Source organism: Temnothorax longispinosus, chromosome 4, assembly GCF_030848805.1.
Source record: "Temnothorax longispinosus isolate EJ_2023e chromosome 4, Tlon_JGU_v1, whole genome shotgun sequence".
NCBI lineage: Eukaryota > Metazoa > Arthropoda > Insecta > Hymenoptera > Formicidae > Temnothorax > Temnothorax longispinosus.
Window position 1 is genome coordinate 4976636 of NC_092361.1, and position 20323 is coordinate 4996958.

Here is a 20323-nt window from a genome sequence, read left to right on the forward strand (position 1 = left end):
GCGGTATTTCCGCTTCGAAGCCGCGTCGTGACGCGCGAGCCGCTTCTCGAACAATCTCGAACGGGCGTGTGAAGTCGCGCGCGCGTGTGAGAGCCGCTGACTTCGCTCCGCTCGCTCCGGCTCGCCGGCTCCGGCGCGCCATTTTGCGCGTAGTAACACGGGAGCGGCGGAGTTTTCTACGCCGTACGCCGTCGTCCGGCCCCTGAATAGAGAGAGAGAAAAAAAAGGAAGGAGATCGAGTCTCTTTCCTTCCCTCGCGAGGAGGACGTCCGTCGCCGTTCGCCCTTGTTCCTCGGCGTCCGCGACGAGGCCGAGGAAGGAACCGGCGCGGTCGAAATTATCGGACATTTCGGACAAGGACGGCGGACGGACGACGCCGGTCGCCAGCGCCTCACGTTCCGCTGCTTGTTTTCGGCGGCGTTGCGATGCGCGCGCATCTGGTTCTCCGGTCACGTACGCCGCGGTCCGCGCGTATCGCGCAGCCGCGTCAGTCAGGCGAGATCGCAAGGGTAATTGGGTGGGGGGGGGGGGAAGCGAGGGAAGCGCCGCGCATAGAAATGAACGAGGGATTCCGGGGAGGGAGGTGAGAAGATGGTCGAACGCGGAGCGACGCGCACGTGAATGCGGAGAATAACATACATACATTAGCCCCAGGCACTCTCTCGACGATACGACGCGAATGCAGGCGCGGAGCGCTTTAATTTGTATATTAATTCCACGGTTACGTGGAACGTCGAAACTCGTGCCGAACAGGTATCGGCGCGAAGTTAGCCGAGGATCGAAGATCGAAACTGGCTGATCGCTCGCGCTTTCTCATTCTTTCTCTTTCTCCCGCGCATTTACGCGTGTATAATATACACTGTATATGCGTGATACGTGCTTGTTTCGATCCGAACAACGTCGCGGCGACTTGTTGCCAGTAAAATACGATCGGCATCGCGCCAATTTTGTACGCGAACAGCGCGTATTATTACGCAATCGTTATCGTGCGATTCAACAACCCAAGCGCCTTTCTTCCTCATTTTTCCTCACTTCTCTCTCGCCCTTTTTCCGCCGCGATTACATCGACGAGCTCCGGCGTCTTTGCTTCTGAAGATCGCCCGGTTTCGCTCCCGGAAGAAAACGAGCGACGCGCGGCTCCCCGCCGGTTGTAAGTAATCGGCTCCCTGCTGCAATTGCTTCGTCCGGCCGATTCGTCCGGTGTTTCTTCGAGTTCAATGATACATCGCGACCGCACGTACTCATCCATGCGGCTATAAAATTACCGATTTTTAAAAGGGAAAATAAATCATAAATCAGTAACAGTCGTCATCGGTCGATACGCGACAAAGGGTTAGCGATGGTCGTATCGAGCCCGTTTGAGGAAATATTAATAAGTGCCAAAATATTAAGGAGAAGAAGTCGTTGATCGATCGAACGTGCCCGGCTTTATCGTAGAAACGAGTGCCAGAGGGGCCCCGGAGGTAGGGACGAATGTGACCCCGAATTGCGTCGTCGAATTCGCAAAACCCGCCTCTCGCGCGGCGCCCAAGGAGTCGGGGATCGCGTCATCGTTACGTAATCCCTACTCGTTAGACAATGGGACGGGACGAGGGCAGTCGGGAGTCGAAACGAGCGCGCGTGCTGTTATATTGCCAGTTTACCGAACTTTGTTTATCGTTTCGAAGCGCACGACGCACTTCCTCGTGTAAACAGGCGTTCGGTGCCAATGGCGTGCGCGCGCGCACGTCCATGCCACGCATTAGCGGATATCGGGCCCCTCGAGAGGCATATGCGTATACGCGCGCGTATACATGAAAACGAAAATAATGCACTATCGCGTTAAAGCGCCGTTGGATATCGCCGATATCGCGCGCCGCTGCAACGTGAGATAGCGTTTGCGTCAAGTCGCATCGTTATCTTGGCCAAAATGTCAGCCGATTAATTTGTCCCGTGAAAAAAAGGGCGACAGAGAGAAAAGGGGGGAGGGGCAAAGAGGGTACGAAAGTGCGCATCGTCGTAGTTTTAATCTCCGGTCTGGCTGATGATGTCTCAGGCGCCCGTTTCAAGGTCGAGAGAGAAAGATAGGGAAAGAGAGAGAGAGAGAAGAGAAATGACTGGCGAACCCTCTCGTTTCGCCGCACTGACTATTTGCGACTGACTTCGCAGGAATCGCAAAAAATATCCGCCGGTCGCGCGTTCACGTTTGCGATTACGTAATCGTCGTGTCCGTCGAGAACGATCGGCGCCAGGGCGAACGGCGATAATTGACGAGTTTTTCCTGGAAGCAATAGGGCATCGGGATCAAGGATCAATCCACGAGGAATTCATCCTCGTTTGGTAAGTGCTATACTATTTCTCTCTGCTAATTGGTTTTTATCGCGACCTTCTCTATATGTTGCGATTGATCGAAATATTGTTGACTTTCTTGTCGGTATCTCTCCTGTAATCTCTGTGATAACGTTAATAATTACTAGAAATAAAGAGCGATTTCTCCTAACGATCTGCAAAGTCACGTTTCAGGGCGTTGATTAAACGGCATACAGTCATTCGTGTTATAATGCATTTATGTAAGAGTTGATAAATAAATAAATAAATAATCCTACATTACTCGCATGGAGATAGTGTATTTTACCACCCAATATTGTATCTCAATTTTCATTGCGTCTTTTGATGATTTATAAATAAATAAAAAGCTTGATAGCGCAATATTCTATACATGTTTTAAATAAATCCATCAAGGATCCTTCTTTTATTTGTAAAACATAGAGTTAAATAAATAAATAAAATTTAATTAAAAATTAAAACATAGAGTTAAATAAATAAAATTTCGTATGCGAGAGGACGCATTGAAGAACCGTCGATACTTCGGCGTCCCAGCCGGGAAGCGTGCCACCGGTGCCACGTCTACCGCGACCGCGAAAGTGCGTATACGCACTTCGGAAAGGGTCGCCGATCAATCCGATGACCCTGTTTTCCTCGAGATAACGTTCCGCTCTCCCTCTCTCCCTCACCAGGAGATCCCTCTCGGATTTCTCGCGCATCGAAAATTCGAAAGACCTACTCGTCTTCACACGCTCTCGCGCTCTCGGCAAATGGTCCCGGTCCGTAATAATCGCGCCGAACCGGTTTCTGCACGTGGCACGAGTCGCTCGAACGTGCCCGGGACCAGAATCGCCTGAACCCGATCTACCAACCTACCTACCTGCCTGTCTCCTCCGCCAGCGCGCGCTCACGTGACTTTCTTTTTTTCGCCTCCAGACATGTCGAACGAATTCGCGTGAATGAAGATTTCGCTTCGTCTCGGTCGCCTTCCATTCGCGGCTCTATATTTTTTTCGTTTCGTTTTGTTTTTCCACGCGTCCCTCTTCTAAAGATACTTTTTCCCTTCGACCGTTTTGCGACTTGCGACGCGTAAAGACAAACAACACTCGCGAGAGTGTTAATTAATTTGTCGTAATCAGCGTGGTCTCGCCTCGAACTGCGCAGCGGTTTCGCCGAGTATCACGAAACGCACGTTCGCGGTTTCGTAAGGCGAAACGTCAGGTTTTGTCTGGCGCTTATCCCGCGGTTATTCGCGTCGTTCACGCGTTCCAATGTGCTTTAGTAAGTAATGTTTACCGTGATAAAGGTGTAATCGCGCGCGATTAATGTGTCGAAGCGCGTGTAAGCGCGAAGGATTGCGCCTCCGAGCAAGAAAGTTCGAGCAATAAATGCGACGCGCCTGATAGCGACGCGGTATAATCAGCGTTAAAAATATGCGCTAATTGCCCTTACGACGCGGCCTTATCCGGTTAATAATCGTTCGCGACATACGCGCGACAGTTTAAACAGTCGAATACCATTCATTTTAACGAGGGAGGCGTTATCGCGCTGTCCTTATGACTCACGAGTTATGACTTATACGACGATTAAACAGTGCGACGACTAAGTCCGTGGATAAGACTAATGTAAGTTACAATTAGATGCAACTCATTCGTCTAAATTAATGTAACGCCATCTTCCAAAGAAGATCCATATCATTCGATCCGGTTTCGCAAATTAGACGCATTTTTCCGAAATTTCAACGAGAAGGCACCCTGTTAAATTTAAAAAGATAAAATTTAAATCAATATTTTGAATTAAATAACATTTTGTTATTTTTAACTACCATGTGTGTACAAATTTGAACACAAAACGGTATTATTTTAACTTCATCGGTTTAATTAAATTAATATCGTTTTAGTTAAATTAACGACATATTGAGTAGGAGCAGCAGCAATCTACAGGAATGATAAAAAATGACTGAAGTTGAGTATAATTTGATACTATACGAATTTAACTGTGCACAGATTTGCATAGATATTTTTACAGACAAGCTGGAACGTTTTTTTTCTGAATAAAACATTTGTAGATAGTCAATAGTGACCCGAGTTTGATTAACAAAACTTATTTTAAAAATCATGCAATTTCGCTTCCAAATGGATTTGCGTAAAAGATAAAAATAAAACTAGAGCGAACTTTTTTCCAACAATTTGCATTCTCGGACCACGCGTGTTATTGCGTCCTTGCGTGGCCACGAAGAAAATATTTTCGCGTTCTTCAAAGAGGCAACTTTAGACGAGTATCGTCGCAAAATACGGAACGCGAAGGCAAATATAAAAAATTTCGGACGGAGTTGCGTGTTTTGCGCATGATGAAACGGAACGCGTGTCTGCGAACGAGCTTAAAGGAGAACGATCACGTTGCGATCAGTGACGCAGTTACGTAAGCGAGAGAATGACGGTGACCGAATCGACGCGCCGCGCCGGCCGGCCGGCAGACACGCCGCCGGGTCTTCTCACCTGTATTTCGACATATTTTCAAGCACGTGATTTTTGCTTAATGAGCGAATTACTCGCGCATCATGAAAGCCGGTATTCATCCTCCTCGCGTCTCTCACCAGACTCGCGCGTGCAGCTCGATTATTCGCGCAATCCGAGTATAACATTCACGGAGATGAATCATGCTCCTCGCGTTCCTCGTGTAAGTACGTACACACACGCGTATCGTAATCTTTCGAAGGGATCGATCGGATCTGAAGAGATCTGCGCGAATCGCAAACACACGGTCGCGCAATATCGATAAGAATCGTTCAACGAGAGCGAAAAGCCAGATCGTTCGTTTTCAAAAAGCTATAGCGAATGCTTCGATAAGGCATAAGATTAGCCTCGCAGATAACAATGTTTGCCGTATCAGGTGATTGTTTCTCTATTGTCGATCGATCTATATCAGCCGCGTGCGATCGCGTGACGCTTTATCGCGTTTTTAATAGCCTCGAGTGCGAACGGATTTAATCCTTGCCTGCAAGGAGCCGCTACAGCGACTTTTGTCGTACATTGAAGGTTCTTCAAAATTATGTATTTACTTCTAGGTATTCGGATTTCTTTTGAAAACGACATATTTCTTTTTATAAGTTGGTATTGTACAAGCAAAATTGATTATATTTTTGATTTTGTAAAATAGTAAGAAGAAAAATATACGTTCAAGATTCAATCATTTCTTTATTAAACTTTTTAAAATTATGTATTTACTCCCAGGTATTCGGATTTTTTTTTTAGAACTATATATTTCTTTTTATAAGTGGGTATTGTATAAATAAAAATGATTATATTCTTGATTCTTTAGAATATTAAGAAGAAAAATATACGTTCAAGATTCAATCATTCCTTTATTAAAATTGTTCTAATTTCATTTGGGTTAATTAAATTCTAAATTGGACGCAATTTCCCCGAGTCGAAATATGAAACTTGAGGAAATTCTTTACAAACTTTGCGACGAAGCCGAGCGGAAGAACGCTTCTCTCGCGTTTTTTTTTTAATTCCTCTTTCAACCGTCTTCTCCTCTCCTCTCTGAGTTTCATGAACCTGACGACCTTCCAATTGAACGACTCGCGATCCCACGCATCGAAATAACACGCGACAAGAAATAAGAATCGCAGACTTATTTAATCCCGAGACGGCGCGAAGGACGAGAGATATTCGATAGATACATCACAAACGATATTTTATTTTGCGCGTCGTGAGAGGCGCCAACGACTTTCGGCTTCGATCGAGTCGATATTTGCCAACGGCGAAACAAAACACACATTTTTACCTCTCCGACGAGTCCGACGATTAAATATCGCCGGTCGACGTGCAAATAAATTTTTAACGAGACATGTATTCTGAGAGAGATATATAATATTAAATTCTCGTGCGATTTATCCTGCGCGATTGTCAGTCTCGATAATACGAGAATAATAATCCGGTCTCTGTAGCTGTAACGACTTCGGGAATAAATTCGGGCGAGTTACAATAGCTGATAGGTACAGGCAAAGTGGGCGGTATCAACCATAAATAACGGTCACGTAATGCACGTAATTAATTAATGTAGATCGAGCACGAGGTGGTTTAACTGATGCACGTTTAGAGAGTCGCGTGTCAAACGTTGATAAATTGTCGTGCGGCGTGCATGAGAGCGGATCGGTCGAGTATTATCAAATTCTATTGCGACGCTCTATTTTGCATCGATGCGTATCGCATTATGCAAAGAACTCGGCAGATATCAATATTTGCGCAATATACATGACATAAACGCCTCTCGAGGCGTCTAGGTTTATTCCTCTCGCACGGCGCGTTCTCGTGAACTCGTGTAACCGTGGATTGTTTAAAAAAATTTTTTAAACTAACAAAATTTTATTGGATAATTGTCGCGCTAGTAACTGGTCGCTCGCAAAAACCGGTTTTCGAAACCTTTACCGACAATAATGTCTCTCTTTTTCTCCTTTTTTTACCTCCCTCCCCTCCTCATCCCCTGAGTGGTCTTTCTCGTATATCGAGGAGCGGACAGCAAAATGAATGACTCACGAAAGCAAAATCGTTCCAAGGAGAAAGGATTACGCGTTCCCGCGCGGCGTAGCTCGCTTATTTAGAAGCTTTTTACGCTCGAGCGCTTACAATGGGTTCGTGGCTATTAGCGAATAAGTTTGCACGCGCGTCAACATTCAGACTGGAAATAAAATAGCTGTTTGTTGTACACATTCCCGCAGTGACGGAGCCATCGTACGCGTTAGAATGTTTTTGATAAAGTATAATATCGTAACGCGATTGTAACTTTATTTTATTGTTAGCGCACTTTTTACAAGATAAGTAACCGTGATAATAAATTGCCTCTCGATTGAGATAATTTAGTTCTCGTTTTTTATTTATTCCATGAATGAAGAAAATATGATTATGTTGATTATGTTTTAATAAAATTATTATACATATAATAAAAGGTATACTATATATCATCAGAGAAATACACATACATATTTTAGTATTTAGTAATCTTTGATCATCGCCATTCGCTCTGGCCAAACCAAAGAATTTGTGAAAAAGAGGCGATGAACTTGATTGACCCCGAGACCGTTTTTGCTCGGCGAGTCCCAAAATATAGTCGTTTCCAAGAGACAGCGCATCGATCCCATGCAGATACTTTTACATCTATATTTTGGTGACTACTGAATGATTTTTTATAACGATTAATTAAATTTTTTTATTATATTAATCAATTTTCTAAAGATACCTAATAAATGTCGTAATTTCTTGAATTTATATCTTTTATTTAATTATTCCGGAAGAGATAAAGGTCTCGCGGACGATCCCCTTTAAAACTCGAGACTCGCAGAAACGCTATTAGCGTCCAGGAGAATTAATTTCCGAGGATACACGAAGAGATCGAACGGCTATTATTTTCGTCCGTTATTTAAAAACGGCTATGCAGTTATTCCTGTTTTCTTGCGACTCGAGCGAGCGCAGGAAAAAGTGCGGAGCTTTAGGTCAAAGGTAACGTCGTATAATCGGGCGTGTAAAATAATCCGTAGCATGTGTATGTATGTATGTGTGTATGCGCGCCAGGAGAGTTCTCAGGGTGCAATCAACCTGCAAAGGTACATCGCACCGTGTGGTCGCGCGCGCGTTACGCCACACGGAAAACCTTGACTTTATTGCGCCGTGACAACACGTCGCAGCAGCCATCTCCTTTCCCTTTTTACGACGCACACACTTTGTCGTTCGTTGCGCTCACGCTTCTCGTTTTTTTTCTTTCACAGACGAACCATCATCTATCTATCGAGACAGCGGCGATTATTGCGGGCTTTACCGGCAGAGAGACGCGGCAGAAATACGAAGTTAAAGAGGATGTTGACGACGAAACGTGACCATAAAATTAGAAGGACCATTAGAAATTGGGAATGTTTCTACAATGTTTCGCGTGTTTTTCTCTTCGATATATTTTACGCCAACTACTGTCGTCCGTAACTTATACTGTCAACTGATATCACGATGTAGTGCTGTATGATAGATTCATACACTTACGCTTATTATTATGTAAATGTAATAACCGTCTCTCCGTGTGCTCGCCGCGGTTGCATCGTTCACGTTTTTGTTCACGTTTTTATATCCAAAACACAAATATTTTTCATCGAATCGAACAAGCAAACGATAAGATAAGATCAGTCGAGAATTGCGTCCGCGATTGTTTATCGCTGTGTCACGTGTTGCGAAATTTTGACACGAATAAGCGATTCCTACGAATCTATGAATCTTAACTGATCCAGATTCTCTCTTATCCTGAATCACCATCTCATTTTCGGATAACGTAAATCTTTTTACGTGCATCTTTTTCGACTATGTGATTACCGACATTGTTAAGTTCGTCAAGTTATACTCAATTTGAATCACTTTTAATCATTCTTGTAAGTCGCCACTGCTCCTATAACTGAAACAATAGAGTTAAAATAATACTGTTTTATTTTAAAATAATAAATTTTGACACACATGGTGGTTAAAAATAGCAAAATGTTATTTAACTTAAAAACTCCTAAATGTATTTTATTTTATTAATTCATTGTAAAACTTAATAAAATATCTCATGACAAGAATATTTGAGAATTTTCATTTTTGTGACGGCTATATCTTTTTTCTGAGGCAACATTTTGCAAATTGGACTAAAAAATTGTTCAGCACACCCAAAAATCCGTACTTTGCTTCAGTGATAAAATTATTTAGCGATATTATTTCCGATATGACAAAATATCTCATGACGAGAAAATGCATTTTCGCGATACTGAAACGCAAAGTCCAAAATGACGAAAATTTTCGTCATCGGTACACGAGAGGTTAATATTCAACCGTGTATACGTGTGTACATTGAAATAAATCAATTACAAGTATGCGATATTTAGCAGTATTAGGCAACACCAATCTAAAGATAGGAGCGAGAAGAAGACAATATTAACTTGCTCAAACTGGAAGGCGCCTGTTTTCACGTCTTATCGCGGAAAATATTATTTCTACTCTATCTGAGTTCTTTTTCGTCTCAGATTAGAGCGGGAACGCGCGTATACGTGATGAGACGAGACAAGATGGATAAATTCACGCATGACGGAATGCTTTCTAAACAAATATAATAATAGCGCAATTTGCGTCCATCGCACGGTCTCTCGTGACGCAGAGAACAGATAAAAACATATGCCCAAGATAAAACTTGATGAACAATTTAACTCGCGATGGCAAAGGTTAAAGACTCGAGGCGAACGTGGCCGGCGTGATATCGCTTGATAAAACGTGACTCTACCGTGGAAGAGATCGAGAGGTCGTAAATTTCTCAAAGTTCAAGGTTTGTATAGCGCGTCTTGGTTTGAGGCAAGGATCCGTCGCGCGTTCGTCCCGGTCGTTTCGCTCGCTCGCTCTTGCTCGCTCTCATTCGTGGTTTGTGTATACGGCAGCCCCGGGGCTCCGGAAATCGTAATCGAATTTATATTCCCGGGAGCGTACTACCGTGCGAATATATATCACACCTCCACCCTCCCACGGCGTGACGTTCCGGCGAATAGTCCGCGACCTTCAGTCTTCCGCCGGGGTGTCCTCGACTGTAAACGCGCAGAAAAATCCACTCTCGTAACACACAGAGCGAGAAGAAGAGGCGGCGGATACCGGTTCAGTCCGGCGTGGGGAATGATTAGCCTGGAGATAAAAATAATGTAAATCCACTTGTACCGCCGAAATTGATTTCGCCTCTGCCCGCGTCCAGAATAGAACGCGCTCTACCGCGGCACGTGTAAATTTTTTTTACGCACTTGCGGCGTTTATCGTCTCCCTCGTTTATCTGCTGGACGAGGCGAATCGTCGTGTTAGCATATAATGAGACACTTGCATATACGTAACAAGTCGCTCCCTTGCCGAAATCAGAAAGCAATGATAGATATGTTAATCGTTTAATTAGAAAAGAAAAGAAAAGAAAAAGGTTGGTTTTTTCGAGTCACACGCATTCCGTGTGAGGGTATGTATACTTGCGATGTGACAAATCATACGTTTATCGCGTGAACAACAATGGGCGTATCGATGAGCTCATTTCCGCGGACGTCGAGTAAGACAGATCGAAACTTCAACGGTCCTGACATATTTTCGGCTTGGTGTCACACGATGAATCATTCCCCTATCGCACCTTACAGCCACGAAACTTTGTATTTATACAAAAGTATCGACAAAAGGTTTAACTATTATTAATTAACTGTTAAATATTAAAAGATGAAGTTGGAACCAATATCTTGAGTTAAATAACATTTTGTTATTTTTAACTACCATGTGTGCGTCAAAATTTATTATTTTAATTCCATTGATTTAGTTAAATTAACATTGTTTTAGTTAAATTAACGACGTATTGAGAGTAGCAGCAGCGACGACTTATAGGAAAATGGTTAAAAATGACTTAAATTGAGTATAATTTGATAATACGAATTTAGAAGGGAGAATGACAAGTGTACGCGCGACAACATTTATTACAACGTCGTCTCTGTGTTATGTTTTTATATATAAAGATATATACATAGTCACAAGACTTTTTTTTCACGTCGGTGCGCCCGACTGAAAATCGTGTTACGTTTATACCGATAAGTGCGTCGCGCGTTATCTCGCTGACCTTGTTATTCGCGTAATATCGCAATGGCTGATAATATTACGATGTCGCATGTTCGAGAAGGCGAATTATCAATCAGCATAAAGAATCACAATATTTAGACGATGTAGATTAAATCTATATAGATGGAACGTACGTAAGTATACAGCGGTATCCTGCAGTGGCGTTGTAGCAAAAGCATATCTCATCGCCCGATTTCTTTCATCGGCCACGTTTACGAACTCGAGACTCTGCGGATTGTATCTCGACAGAGAATCCTCGTAACATTCGTACGGAATTTCATAAGCCTTTCCGATATATATAGGTGCAGTTATCTAATATCTGTATTATGTCTTCGAGAAGAGAAGAAAAAAGAACCGTAGAGCACGAGTTTTCAAGTGCAAATATTGGATGACTCAGCCTGTATATTTCCAGGCGAATGTCTTCGTTGCGAGGAGTTAGGAGGAGTGCCAGTTAGAATGCCGTAAACGGAAAGTCGCGTGTACCGTGATCTTTATCGCGAAAGCGATATAATTTCTACTGAGAAAAATGTAACATTCGATGTTAATTTAATGACACATAATCATCCGAGACGAATATTTTTTCGAGTAGCTCTTGCAGAACGAGAAAAGTAGCGCCAATCCCGTAATCATCGGTGAGTGAAAGCGTCTGGAAAAATTCCGAGAAATTTAGCGGGGTATTTAGAAAGGGTAATTCGCGATCGCATCTTTTTTTTGGGATAATCTTAATCGGAGTAGAAAGAGACGTCGCGCGGCAATATGCTATTAATATACGTTCGATATATTGATACAGATGAAAACTGGAAATCGTGCATTCCGACAGAAATTCTGCCGCAATACCGTCTCTCTGTTGCTATCGATTGATTCCGGCAAAGAATGAAGCACGCGATTATTCCTTCCTGCGTAGAAGAACCAGTTTTTATTGCGCGAGGCGTGTATCTATATTTCCGTAAAAAAAAAAAATTAGTTTCACCAACGAGCAGTTTTTACAGGTGAGTCACCGCGCAAAGTGCACGAGCAACGGTCATTAATGTTTTAAATGTTTATTTTTATATTTCTACATATGAAATATAAAAAGAAACGCCGTTGTTTTCCAACGTCTTTTTCACGGTTTATATTGGCCTGAGTATAGGAAATAAAATTCAGCTCTCGTATCATTGTATGAAAATTAACAAAAAAAACTAATTTCTCCATAACTCTTAACTATTACATTTGCAACGACTTGAATTTGTGAAAGTTTCTTCGCGCGCAAGTACGAGATATTTACGCGAGCATCAATGACGGCAAAATGATCAAAGTTTAATACGGGTCACGAGATTCTCAGGGCGTATACTTGGTTTATTGTAACGAGGCGGAGAAGAAGGAGGGGACCTGGCGGAGCGGATATTTATAACGATTATACGTTAAACCGGGAATTATGCCAGCGTTGTAACGGCTATTTGCATCCGCTGCAATGGTAAACGGCATTCGCAAAAAATTTCTTAATTCGCAATAAAAAACTTTTAAATGACATATCGAAGCTTTTCAACCTCTGAGAATTACCACGGGTAACGTACGATTAATACTAGTTCCTGCGGTATATAATTTACATTGGTAACGCGATAAGCCGCGGACTATAAATAAACAAAACTGAACTATTTTCCGCCGATAAAATTGCGTCGACGATTGTGAAGTAATGAATATATTGCGGATGGTCAGTTCGCGTCTTGTCAATTAATTATAGTATATAAACATCCGCTACAGGCGCTTTCTCGGAGATGCGTCTCTTTAAAAAGGATGCGCAGATATTTATCATGTCTAGATATATTTATGTATCATCTATATTCATAAGGAGGAAAAAAAAACGACACACCGACCAGCCATATTTAACATATACATCATACACTGAAAAAAGGTTTTGGTTATAATAACCAAGGCTTGGTGAAATAGCTTCAACTAAAGGATTTAGTGATTGTGACAAAATATTTGGTTAATGTTAACCAAATTTGTTAACATTTGAAGCTATTTCACCAAGCCTTGGTTATTATAACTAAAACCTTTTTTCAGTGTATCGGGTGTGTAACATAACGTTATTTATCCTTGTCTTAATAGAACGTAATGTCTAGCAATCGAGTGCTGGCAGTCGATTACTCAATATATGTCGCTACCTTTCCGGTTGTACTACGGATTTCGTCACGCTCGGTACGGCTGTTTTACGATTTACGCAATATTTAGGTATCGCACCGTAAGGAGCCTCTTCGAATACAACGCGTCGACTATTCGATACGAGTGCTAAATGAAAAGTACGCGCACAGGTCGTGAGTCCCCTTGTTAATAAACTTGTTCTCGCCGTCGTCAATCGACATTCCAGTCTCGAAGTATCTATACAAACGTGCCTCGCTTCCTCGCGAATCGCCTCGATCATACACGCGGATTTAAATGTACAATGTGTGACAACAGAGTGTTAGACGCCGCGACGCGAATAGCCTTTCGATCACGGATCACGATCGTGCCGGACGTTATGCTTGCCAAGATCGTCCTCCGCACGCGATCCGCGTGTTCAACGGTGCCTCCAGTATAAATACTCGGTGGCAAATCGTATCGGCGAGTGACGCTATAGAGCGTCGCGTTTCTACGTCCGGGGGACCGATTAGATTTGCATTGAGAAATTTTTTCCATCTCGGATTCGATATTCGCCGCTGCTCGTCAGAGAGAGGGAGACAAGTTTATTTGATAACTCACCGCGAAGTTATACGCAGCGCGATTATGCAATCGGTCTCTACCGGTTGAAGTGATCAGAGCGTATAACTTCTTTCTCGTTTTTTTCACCGATTTCTTCCCCAACGTGCTTTTCCGTAATAGTTTCTTTGCTTATATTCATACGTTACACTTCGATATAACATTCAATTTGATTGACGAAAGATCCACGAATATACATATCCTTCGTACGAATATGTTAAAAAAAATGTTTGATGACGACAATCTTCGAAAAAATTAAATGTGTGTATATTTGTAAAAACTCAATAATAAATAGATATATGTATTTTTTCTGTGTTATATTTCTTATATGAATATTTTCAGCCTTTATTTAAAATTTAAGAAGTTTAAAATTGAAATTAATTAACTAATAGTTAGAAACATATTTCTAATTGTACACAGAAAAAAAGAAGTGTCACATCAAGACTTATATACTCGTATATAAGCAAGAATCTATATAATCTTCTTATAAGAATTCCAACTTTTTATTTCAACTTTTCTTGGTTGAACTATATAAATTACTTCATTCAAGCAAGTTTTCTTCGTTTAACGCAATATAGTCTCATTTCAAGATTACATATTCTTGCATAAATACAAGTAGGTATATACATCTTGATTTGACATTTTTTTTGTCAATATATTATAAGAGAGATCGTTATATATTATTCGTATAATCGTAGATCATATCAATTCATTATATATACAATACTATCTATATCCATTATATGTATATTAATTCTATATATAAACATATATTCTATTTACTAATATTTATAGTTTTTTTACATTTACATGACTCTTTTTAAGGAATTTACATTACAAACTGTATCATCTCTTTAAATTTATAGAATAATGTTATTGCGAATTTTCCAATTTGTTACCATTGCGTAACGTTATTTTATACGCTCGCAGCGAGACGCGGTTAAGAAGAAAAGAGCTGCAAGTCAAGATGGAACATTCGCGAAGAATGTATTAATCCTTGCGCGATTGATATAATTGCGTGGAAAACGAGAAAAAGAAACCGAGAGACGCATCTTCTTCTCATAAAAGAACCGTTTAGTTCTCACGAATTGCATAATATTGTCGATGATGCGGTTTATGTGCGGCGCGTTACGCCAAATTACGTTATGTTCGACGAACTCGGTTTTAATGTCTCTTGCGTAGCGTTGCATTATCGCGTTCTTATCGCAATATGCGTTAATCATCAGCCACGAAGGTCTTCATCGATTGCTAAATCTCGTTTGCGCAACACACATTTTCTCATTCCGGTATTTATTCATAACAGATTATAATATACGTACACTCGTTGTGCAAAATCGGATCGGTGACGTAAGAGGATTATCGCCCTGCACGGCGATAAGACCGCGACGCTCGTTACGCGAGAACGCCCAGGCCGCGCGGTCATCTGTCGCGCAGGAAGGAAGGCTGTTTAGTATTTGTCAAACATGATCGAACAATTGAACAACGGTCATTCCATCGTCATCGGGTCAACGACCGTCCGGTGAAATCCGTTGACGTTGACGAGGTGCGTAATTCATACTTCCTCGATATCCGTCGTGTCATTATCGACCCGAACCGCTGGTTACACGGCGGTTGAGAGTTAATTGACCGGTGACATCGACGAAAAAGATTGTATGCTTACATCCGCGCGTGATCGAGATATCATTTTTGCGCTTCTTCCCGCGGTTGCCGCGCGCGCGGGCGAAGCCGTGCGACGCGACGCAAAGAAAAGGAGGAAAGTGTCGAGTGAAAGAGGCATTACTGCGGATCGGGTGGCTCAAAACTGGCTTACAGGCGCTTACATATTACGAATTTGAAGCCTCTCAGCAACGTTCTTGTTAAACTCACTCAGGCCTGACCTGACCTGATTTGCGCGAAGTTATATACGCGGGCCGAGTATCGCGCCTGTTTGAATTATGCGCGGATCGGGCTTTTCCGTGGAAACCGAAGATAAGTCGCGCAAGTCTCCGTCGTTACGCAACGCGCGGCTACGGAGAAGTTGAAGGATACAGGGAGTGACGAGCAATTTTTAATATATCACAATAATACAATATCACATCTCCGCACCTGCGAGCAAAGATTGGGGGTCGAGCCACCGCGTAGCTTATTTATTATTATTATTAATCCGCGAAGGAGCAAACACGCGCGAGGAGCGCAGACTGCGCGGAGTGGGTCGAAAGATCGTCGCGAGATAAACCCGACGTCGTGCCTCTCTCTCAAGGACCCCTCTTCAAGCTTCCTTCGAGATCAACAGTTACGATCTCGCATATACGACAATACGCGATCCTACGTACGGCGCATAAATTACTTCGCCCCTGCGCTTTGCATACGTTACATTTCACTTACATTATATACGGTGTAAGTGAGTGAACGAGCGAGCGTACACACATTCTCTCCGTATACGCCGCGCCGATCGGAGCGGTGCGGAATTACGCGCTCTCGCACTCGGCGAAGATCGGCTCCCGTTGGCGCTTGTTGGAGCTCCGAGGGGATATCGGTGCCGCGAGTCGCTAATCCTCGCGCACACGATAATTATCTTAGCGATAAAAAATAAGTGGGCGCACCGCGCCCTGTCATCGCCCGACGGATGGTCGGTCGGGCGGCATCCGGCTGTGTTGGCCGGGAGATGATGCATTTAAGGGGTGCATCGTTATACCACCCCCTCCGTAATAGTGCCTGAACAAAACGGCTAGTCGGTGGAGCTTTTTTTTTTTTTTACGTGAGGAAATCTTCAACTACCGGGCTACGCCCAGTAGCCCCCCGGATGTTAAGGGGGGAAGACCCCCTCGCCCTCCGGGAAGAGGAACGAGGGGAGTGTGGGATTCTACGCGTGTCGCAAGCGGCACGCGCAGCCTACCCACTACAACCTCACGGAACAAGTCCTCATGGAGCTGGTCAGTCCCGGGGTGGCTTCTTGGTTATTTCTCTAATAAACCTGATGGATCCGTCTCTGTTGAATTTTATCTTCCACTGGCGCGACCCGTGCCGGGGCTTATATTCTCGCGAAATGTGGCGAGCAAAATGTGGGACCGATACGAATTCTTTTTCCGCTCATAGATCCCGCGCGCGCATCGTAAATCACGCAAAATAACGGAACCACTCGTCGACTCGTTTGACTTTGCCTCGTAGTAACTAACGCCCGCCCACGCTCCTATATACGTCGGTTTATTGTTCGACTTTCTTCACGCGCTGCGCGTGGAGGAGGAGCGCGCTTCGTCTTCGCCGACACTCGACGAGCTTTTAACGTTTAACTTTCGCACGAATTAATGCACTACCTGAAGATCTCGGGAGGTATGAATGCAAGGCGCGGTATGAATACAAGGCGTGGTTACGGGCAAATGAAAAATTCGATTGTTATAGCCGGCAAATTATGCGTCTTTTTTTTTGTCTCGCAGAGAAATCTTCCGTAATACGTCTGTGGTATAACGCAAATGTAGGTCAAGGGTCATAATATAACAATCGTCGTTGTATGTACATATCGATCAGAAAATATTGTATATATATTTCTATTAGTAGTGTTATATTATTCCCTTCGCGTAGGCCGGATTGATTAATTATTATCGAGTAACAGTTACACACACCACACACACACACACATTTTCACGATAATCGCATGGAACCGTTTAGGAGACTTGTTAGATTAAAAAGAAATTTGAGGAAAAATGTAACAGACATTTTCCGACTTTTCTAAAATGTTTCTTTAGATATTATAACCAATCATAATTCTCGCATAAGCATATTTTTTTATTAATCGCTAAAAGAGATCCGTTCGATTTGCGTGACTCAGTCTGCATAAAATATATTATAAGTAATATAAATAGAATCGTTTTCTATCAGGAATATAATCTGATTTGAGTTAAGAAGAGAATTATTTTTTTTTCATCGATAAACTCCTTATATTTTAATTTTATCAATTGATTACGACACAAGGAAAGAATAAGAAAAGAGAATTTATCGATATCAGATAAGAATTTGATTTACAAACTAAAAGAGCAATTCGACTATATCGATTTTTTAATCTAATTTAATCGGGCATTTTAAGCAGTCGTCGTGTTATCTCTTTTGTATACAACTTTGTATTTTCTTTAGGTCCAAGATGTATTAATATCTATTATTATTTTATTCTTCAATATACATATGAACAATAGATCGCCATACAACACGGAAGATGCGTTATATGTTATATGAATTCGTATTATACGAGTCACATAGATTATAAGATTATACATACATGATTATACATACAGATTATATGTACATAAGCATACGAATAAAATTATAGATGTAAGGATTAATGAACCCTTAAATTCGTATAACACGACGAAAAAATTTCAATGTTTGTTTATTTTGAAGTGAAATAAAAAATATTTTACTATTACATCTTTAATATCCACACGAAGAGAATTTTTTCTTAAAATTTACCCTGAAATCATGGTAGTTGTCGGACAACATGTACATTCCTTACCACCAAAAATTTTATGCGAGCTATTCTGATTAATATCTACCATAATAAAAAATATTAATATCTATTACATTAAAATATAAAATATGTTTGATTAATTTTACTAAAATATCTAGAAAATTTCAATAATTTTTCAAAAATTACCGTAAAAAGATAAAAAAAAGTTGTTATTATATACATATATGTATAGATTATAATTTTTTCTCTTTTTCTTCTTTTTACGGTTAAATTATTTATTGCGCTGTATTTCATTTAATTACTTAACTCTTTATAATTTATTGTCATAACTTTTTTACTTCTTTTTCTCACTTTTTTTCAAGTTGCTTGAAAAGAACAGTATCTTGAAGCACGTTAAAATAACGTGTTATTGCCAAAAGATTTATTGACACAAATATTCTCCTTCCTCGATCCGCTAGATGCTAGAAAGTCAGTTGTACAAATATAACATGCGTGCTTTGACCTCGGAAGAATCCCAAGAATTAGCAGCGACCAGTCTACGTGATCTTACGCACGCACGTGTACGCACCATATTGCTATAGATACATTTATCTAATTGTAAGCCAGCGAACATATCTCATTGTTAACACCTATACGTAAATCGCGTCTGAGCAATAATAATTTGCGATTTGCCGGCTGCGTAAATTTCAAACGTCGAGAACGTGTGCGAATGCGTGGCAAGTCGTTTTTCAACAACAAAGTGATATTTTACACGTGCGACATTTTCGCATATCCGAGTGTAATTGCAAGGCCACGCGGTGCAAAATACCGAGATCGCTAGGCGTTGGCCTCGTCATGGATTGGCACCGTCGAGAAAATTCAGACGCATGAATGAATGTTGAAATAGCGTTAACGAAGCGTTTAATATTGCTTTTTTTCTTAAATTTACGATACTGGAAAGAATTTAAGACCTGATACTCCGGAAGCTTTTCGGAGAGCGAGACTGTGGAACAACGGGGCATCGAAAATGTTCCCCGATGAATAATAGTGTCCGACAGTTTCGCTTTCGGCAGTCACCTTCAAGTGGACTTAATTAAGCTTCATTCGCGACATACGTGGAAGCTGAGAGAGCTTCGAGCTCGTCAGCCTTGACCCATTCTCGTGTCTTCGACCGGTCTCCTCTTCCCCTCTCTTTCATGCGCTCCACCACCACGCGCTTTAAAACTTGGACCTTAAACGACACGATACCGACTTCTTACGCGCTGGTTTATCGAAGGCAAAGAGATAGACGGTATCGTACGAAAATATCGACTAATCTGTTCGATTTATTTCCTTTTATCAATGTTAATGATTGTGAACAAAGTGATCTTAAAGCAGAGATATTTTTTCATGTCCTTGAGCCATTCTCTACGTGAACGTTTGGGAGTGATTACGCGACAACATTAAGGCAAAGAGTATTTTATTTGTTTGCTATGCACTTTGTATTGTGATTGTAATGGCATATAGAAACGTCCCGTTATCTCATTCAATATCCTCCTCGCAATAATCCCATTCCTCCTCTCGAGATCGAGTATCGTAACCTGGTGAGTGTGGATTTTTAATCGGAATCCTAGTCGTCGTATCGGGCTTTCCGATACCTAGAGCGGTCAGCATTCCTGGCGAGTTTAGAACAGAGATTTGTATTAATCAACAAACTCCTGCATTAGATAAAAATTATGAATTATCGACCGCGCAATAACACGTCGACCTCTTAAAGTTACAAGTTATTTAGCATAGAATGCCGTCGTAAATGAGATCTTTGTCGATCGAACTTTTTGTTTTGTGAAATATCTATGAAATTTTTTAAATATTTACGAGGACTTAACGAGTCCGCAGGAACGAAGTAGGTCTTGAATATGTAACAAATTACGTATTGTGTGTGCTATTTCGAGAGGCGCGTAGGGTATATATGCTTGACATTAGACCTTTCAGTTTTCCCATCATATCAGTTTTATCCTGCTCCTCCTCTTCCGTCGCCGGCTTCCTCACGCTCTGATAGATCATATATCCGATACCGAAGACGTGATTAAATACGAATTGCGCGGTGCAGAGCACCATAACCACGAGAATAGGCAGGCAGAGGCTGGCCTCGAAGTCGTCGAGATACAAATTCACCCATTCCGGTAGCAGGTCAGCAGACATTCTCGCGTGAAAGTCTCGCGTTTCCCCTCGGGTTTAACCTTTGTATTTCGATTTTGCGATATCGAGAACA

General features: G+C 41.9%; 1 protein-coding gene and 1 long non-coding RNA gene across 2 annotated transcripts; one reads left to right on the plus strand and one right to left on the minus strand.

Moving 5' to 3' along the window:
• Positions 1 to 759: 759 nt before the first annotated feature.
• On the plus strand, positions 760 to 12449 carry LOC139812466 (uncharacterized). Its single transcript, XR_011731873.1, has 2 exons — positions 760 to 2319; positions 8072 to 12449. It is a non-coding gene; the product is annotated as an uncharacterized lncRNA (long non-coding RNA).
• A 5892-nt stretch (positions 12450 to 18341) lies between these two features.
• On the minus strand, positions 18342 to 20286 carry LOC139812465 (uncharacterized). Its single transcript, XM_071777313.1, has 2 exons — positions 20037 to 20286; positions 18342 to 19727 (listed from the first exon to the last, which is right to left on the minus strand). Exons 1-2 carry the CDS (start codon positions 20251 to 20253, stop codon positions 19594 to 19596), a joined length of 351 nt encoding a protein of 116 aa, XP_071633414.1. The 5' UTR covers positions 20254 to 20286; the 3' UTR covers positions 18342 to 19593.
• Positions 20287 to 20323: the final 37 nt, after the last annotated feature.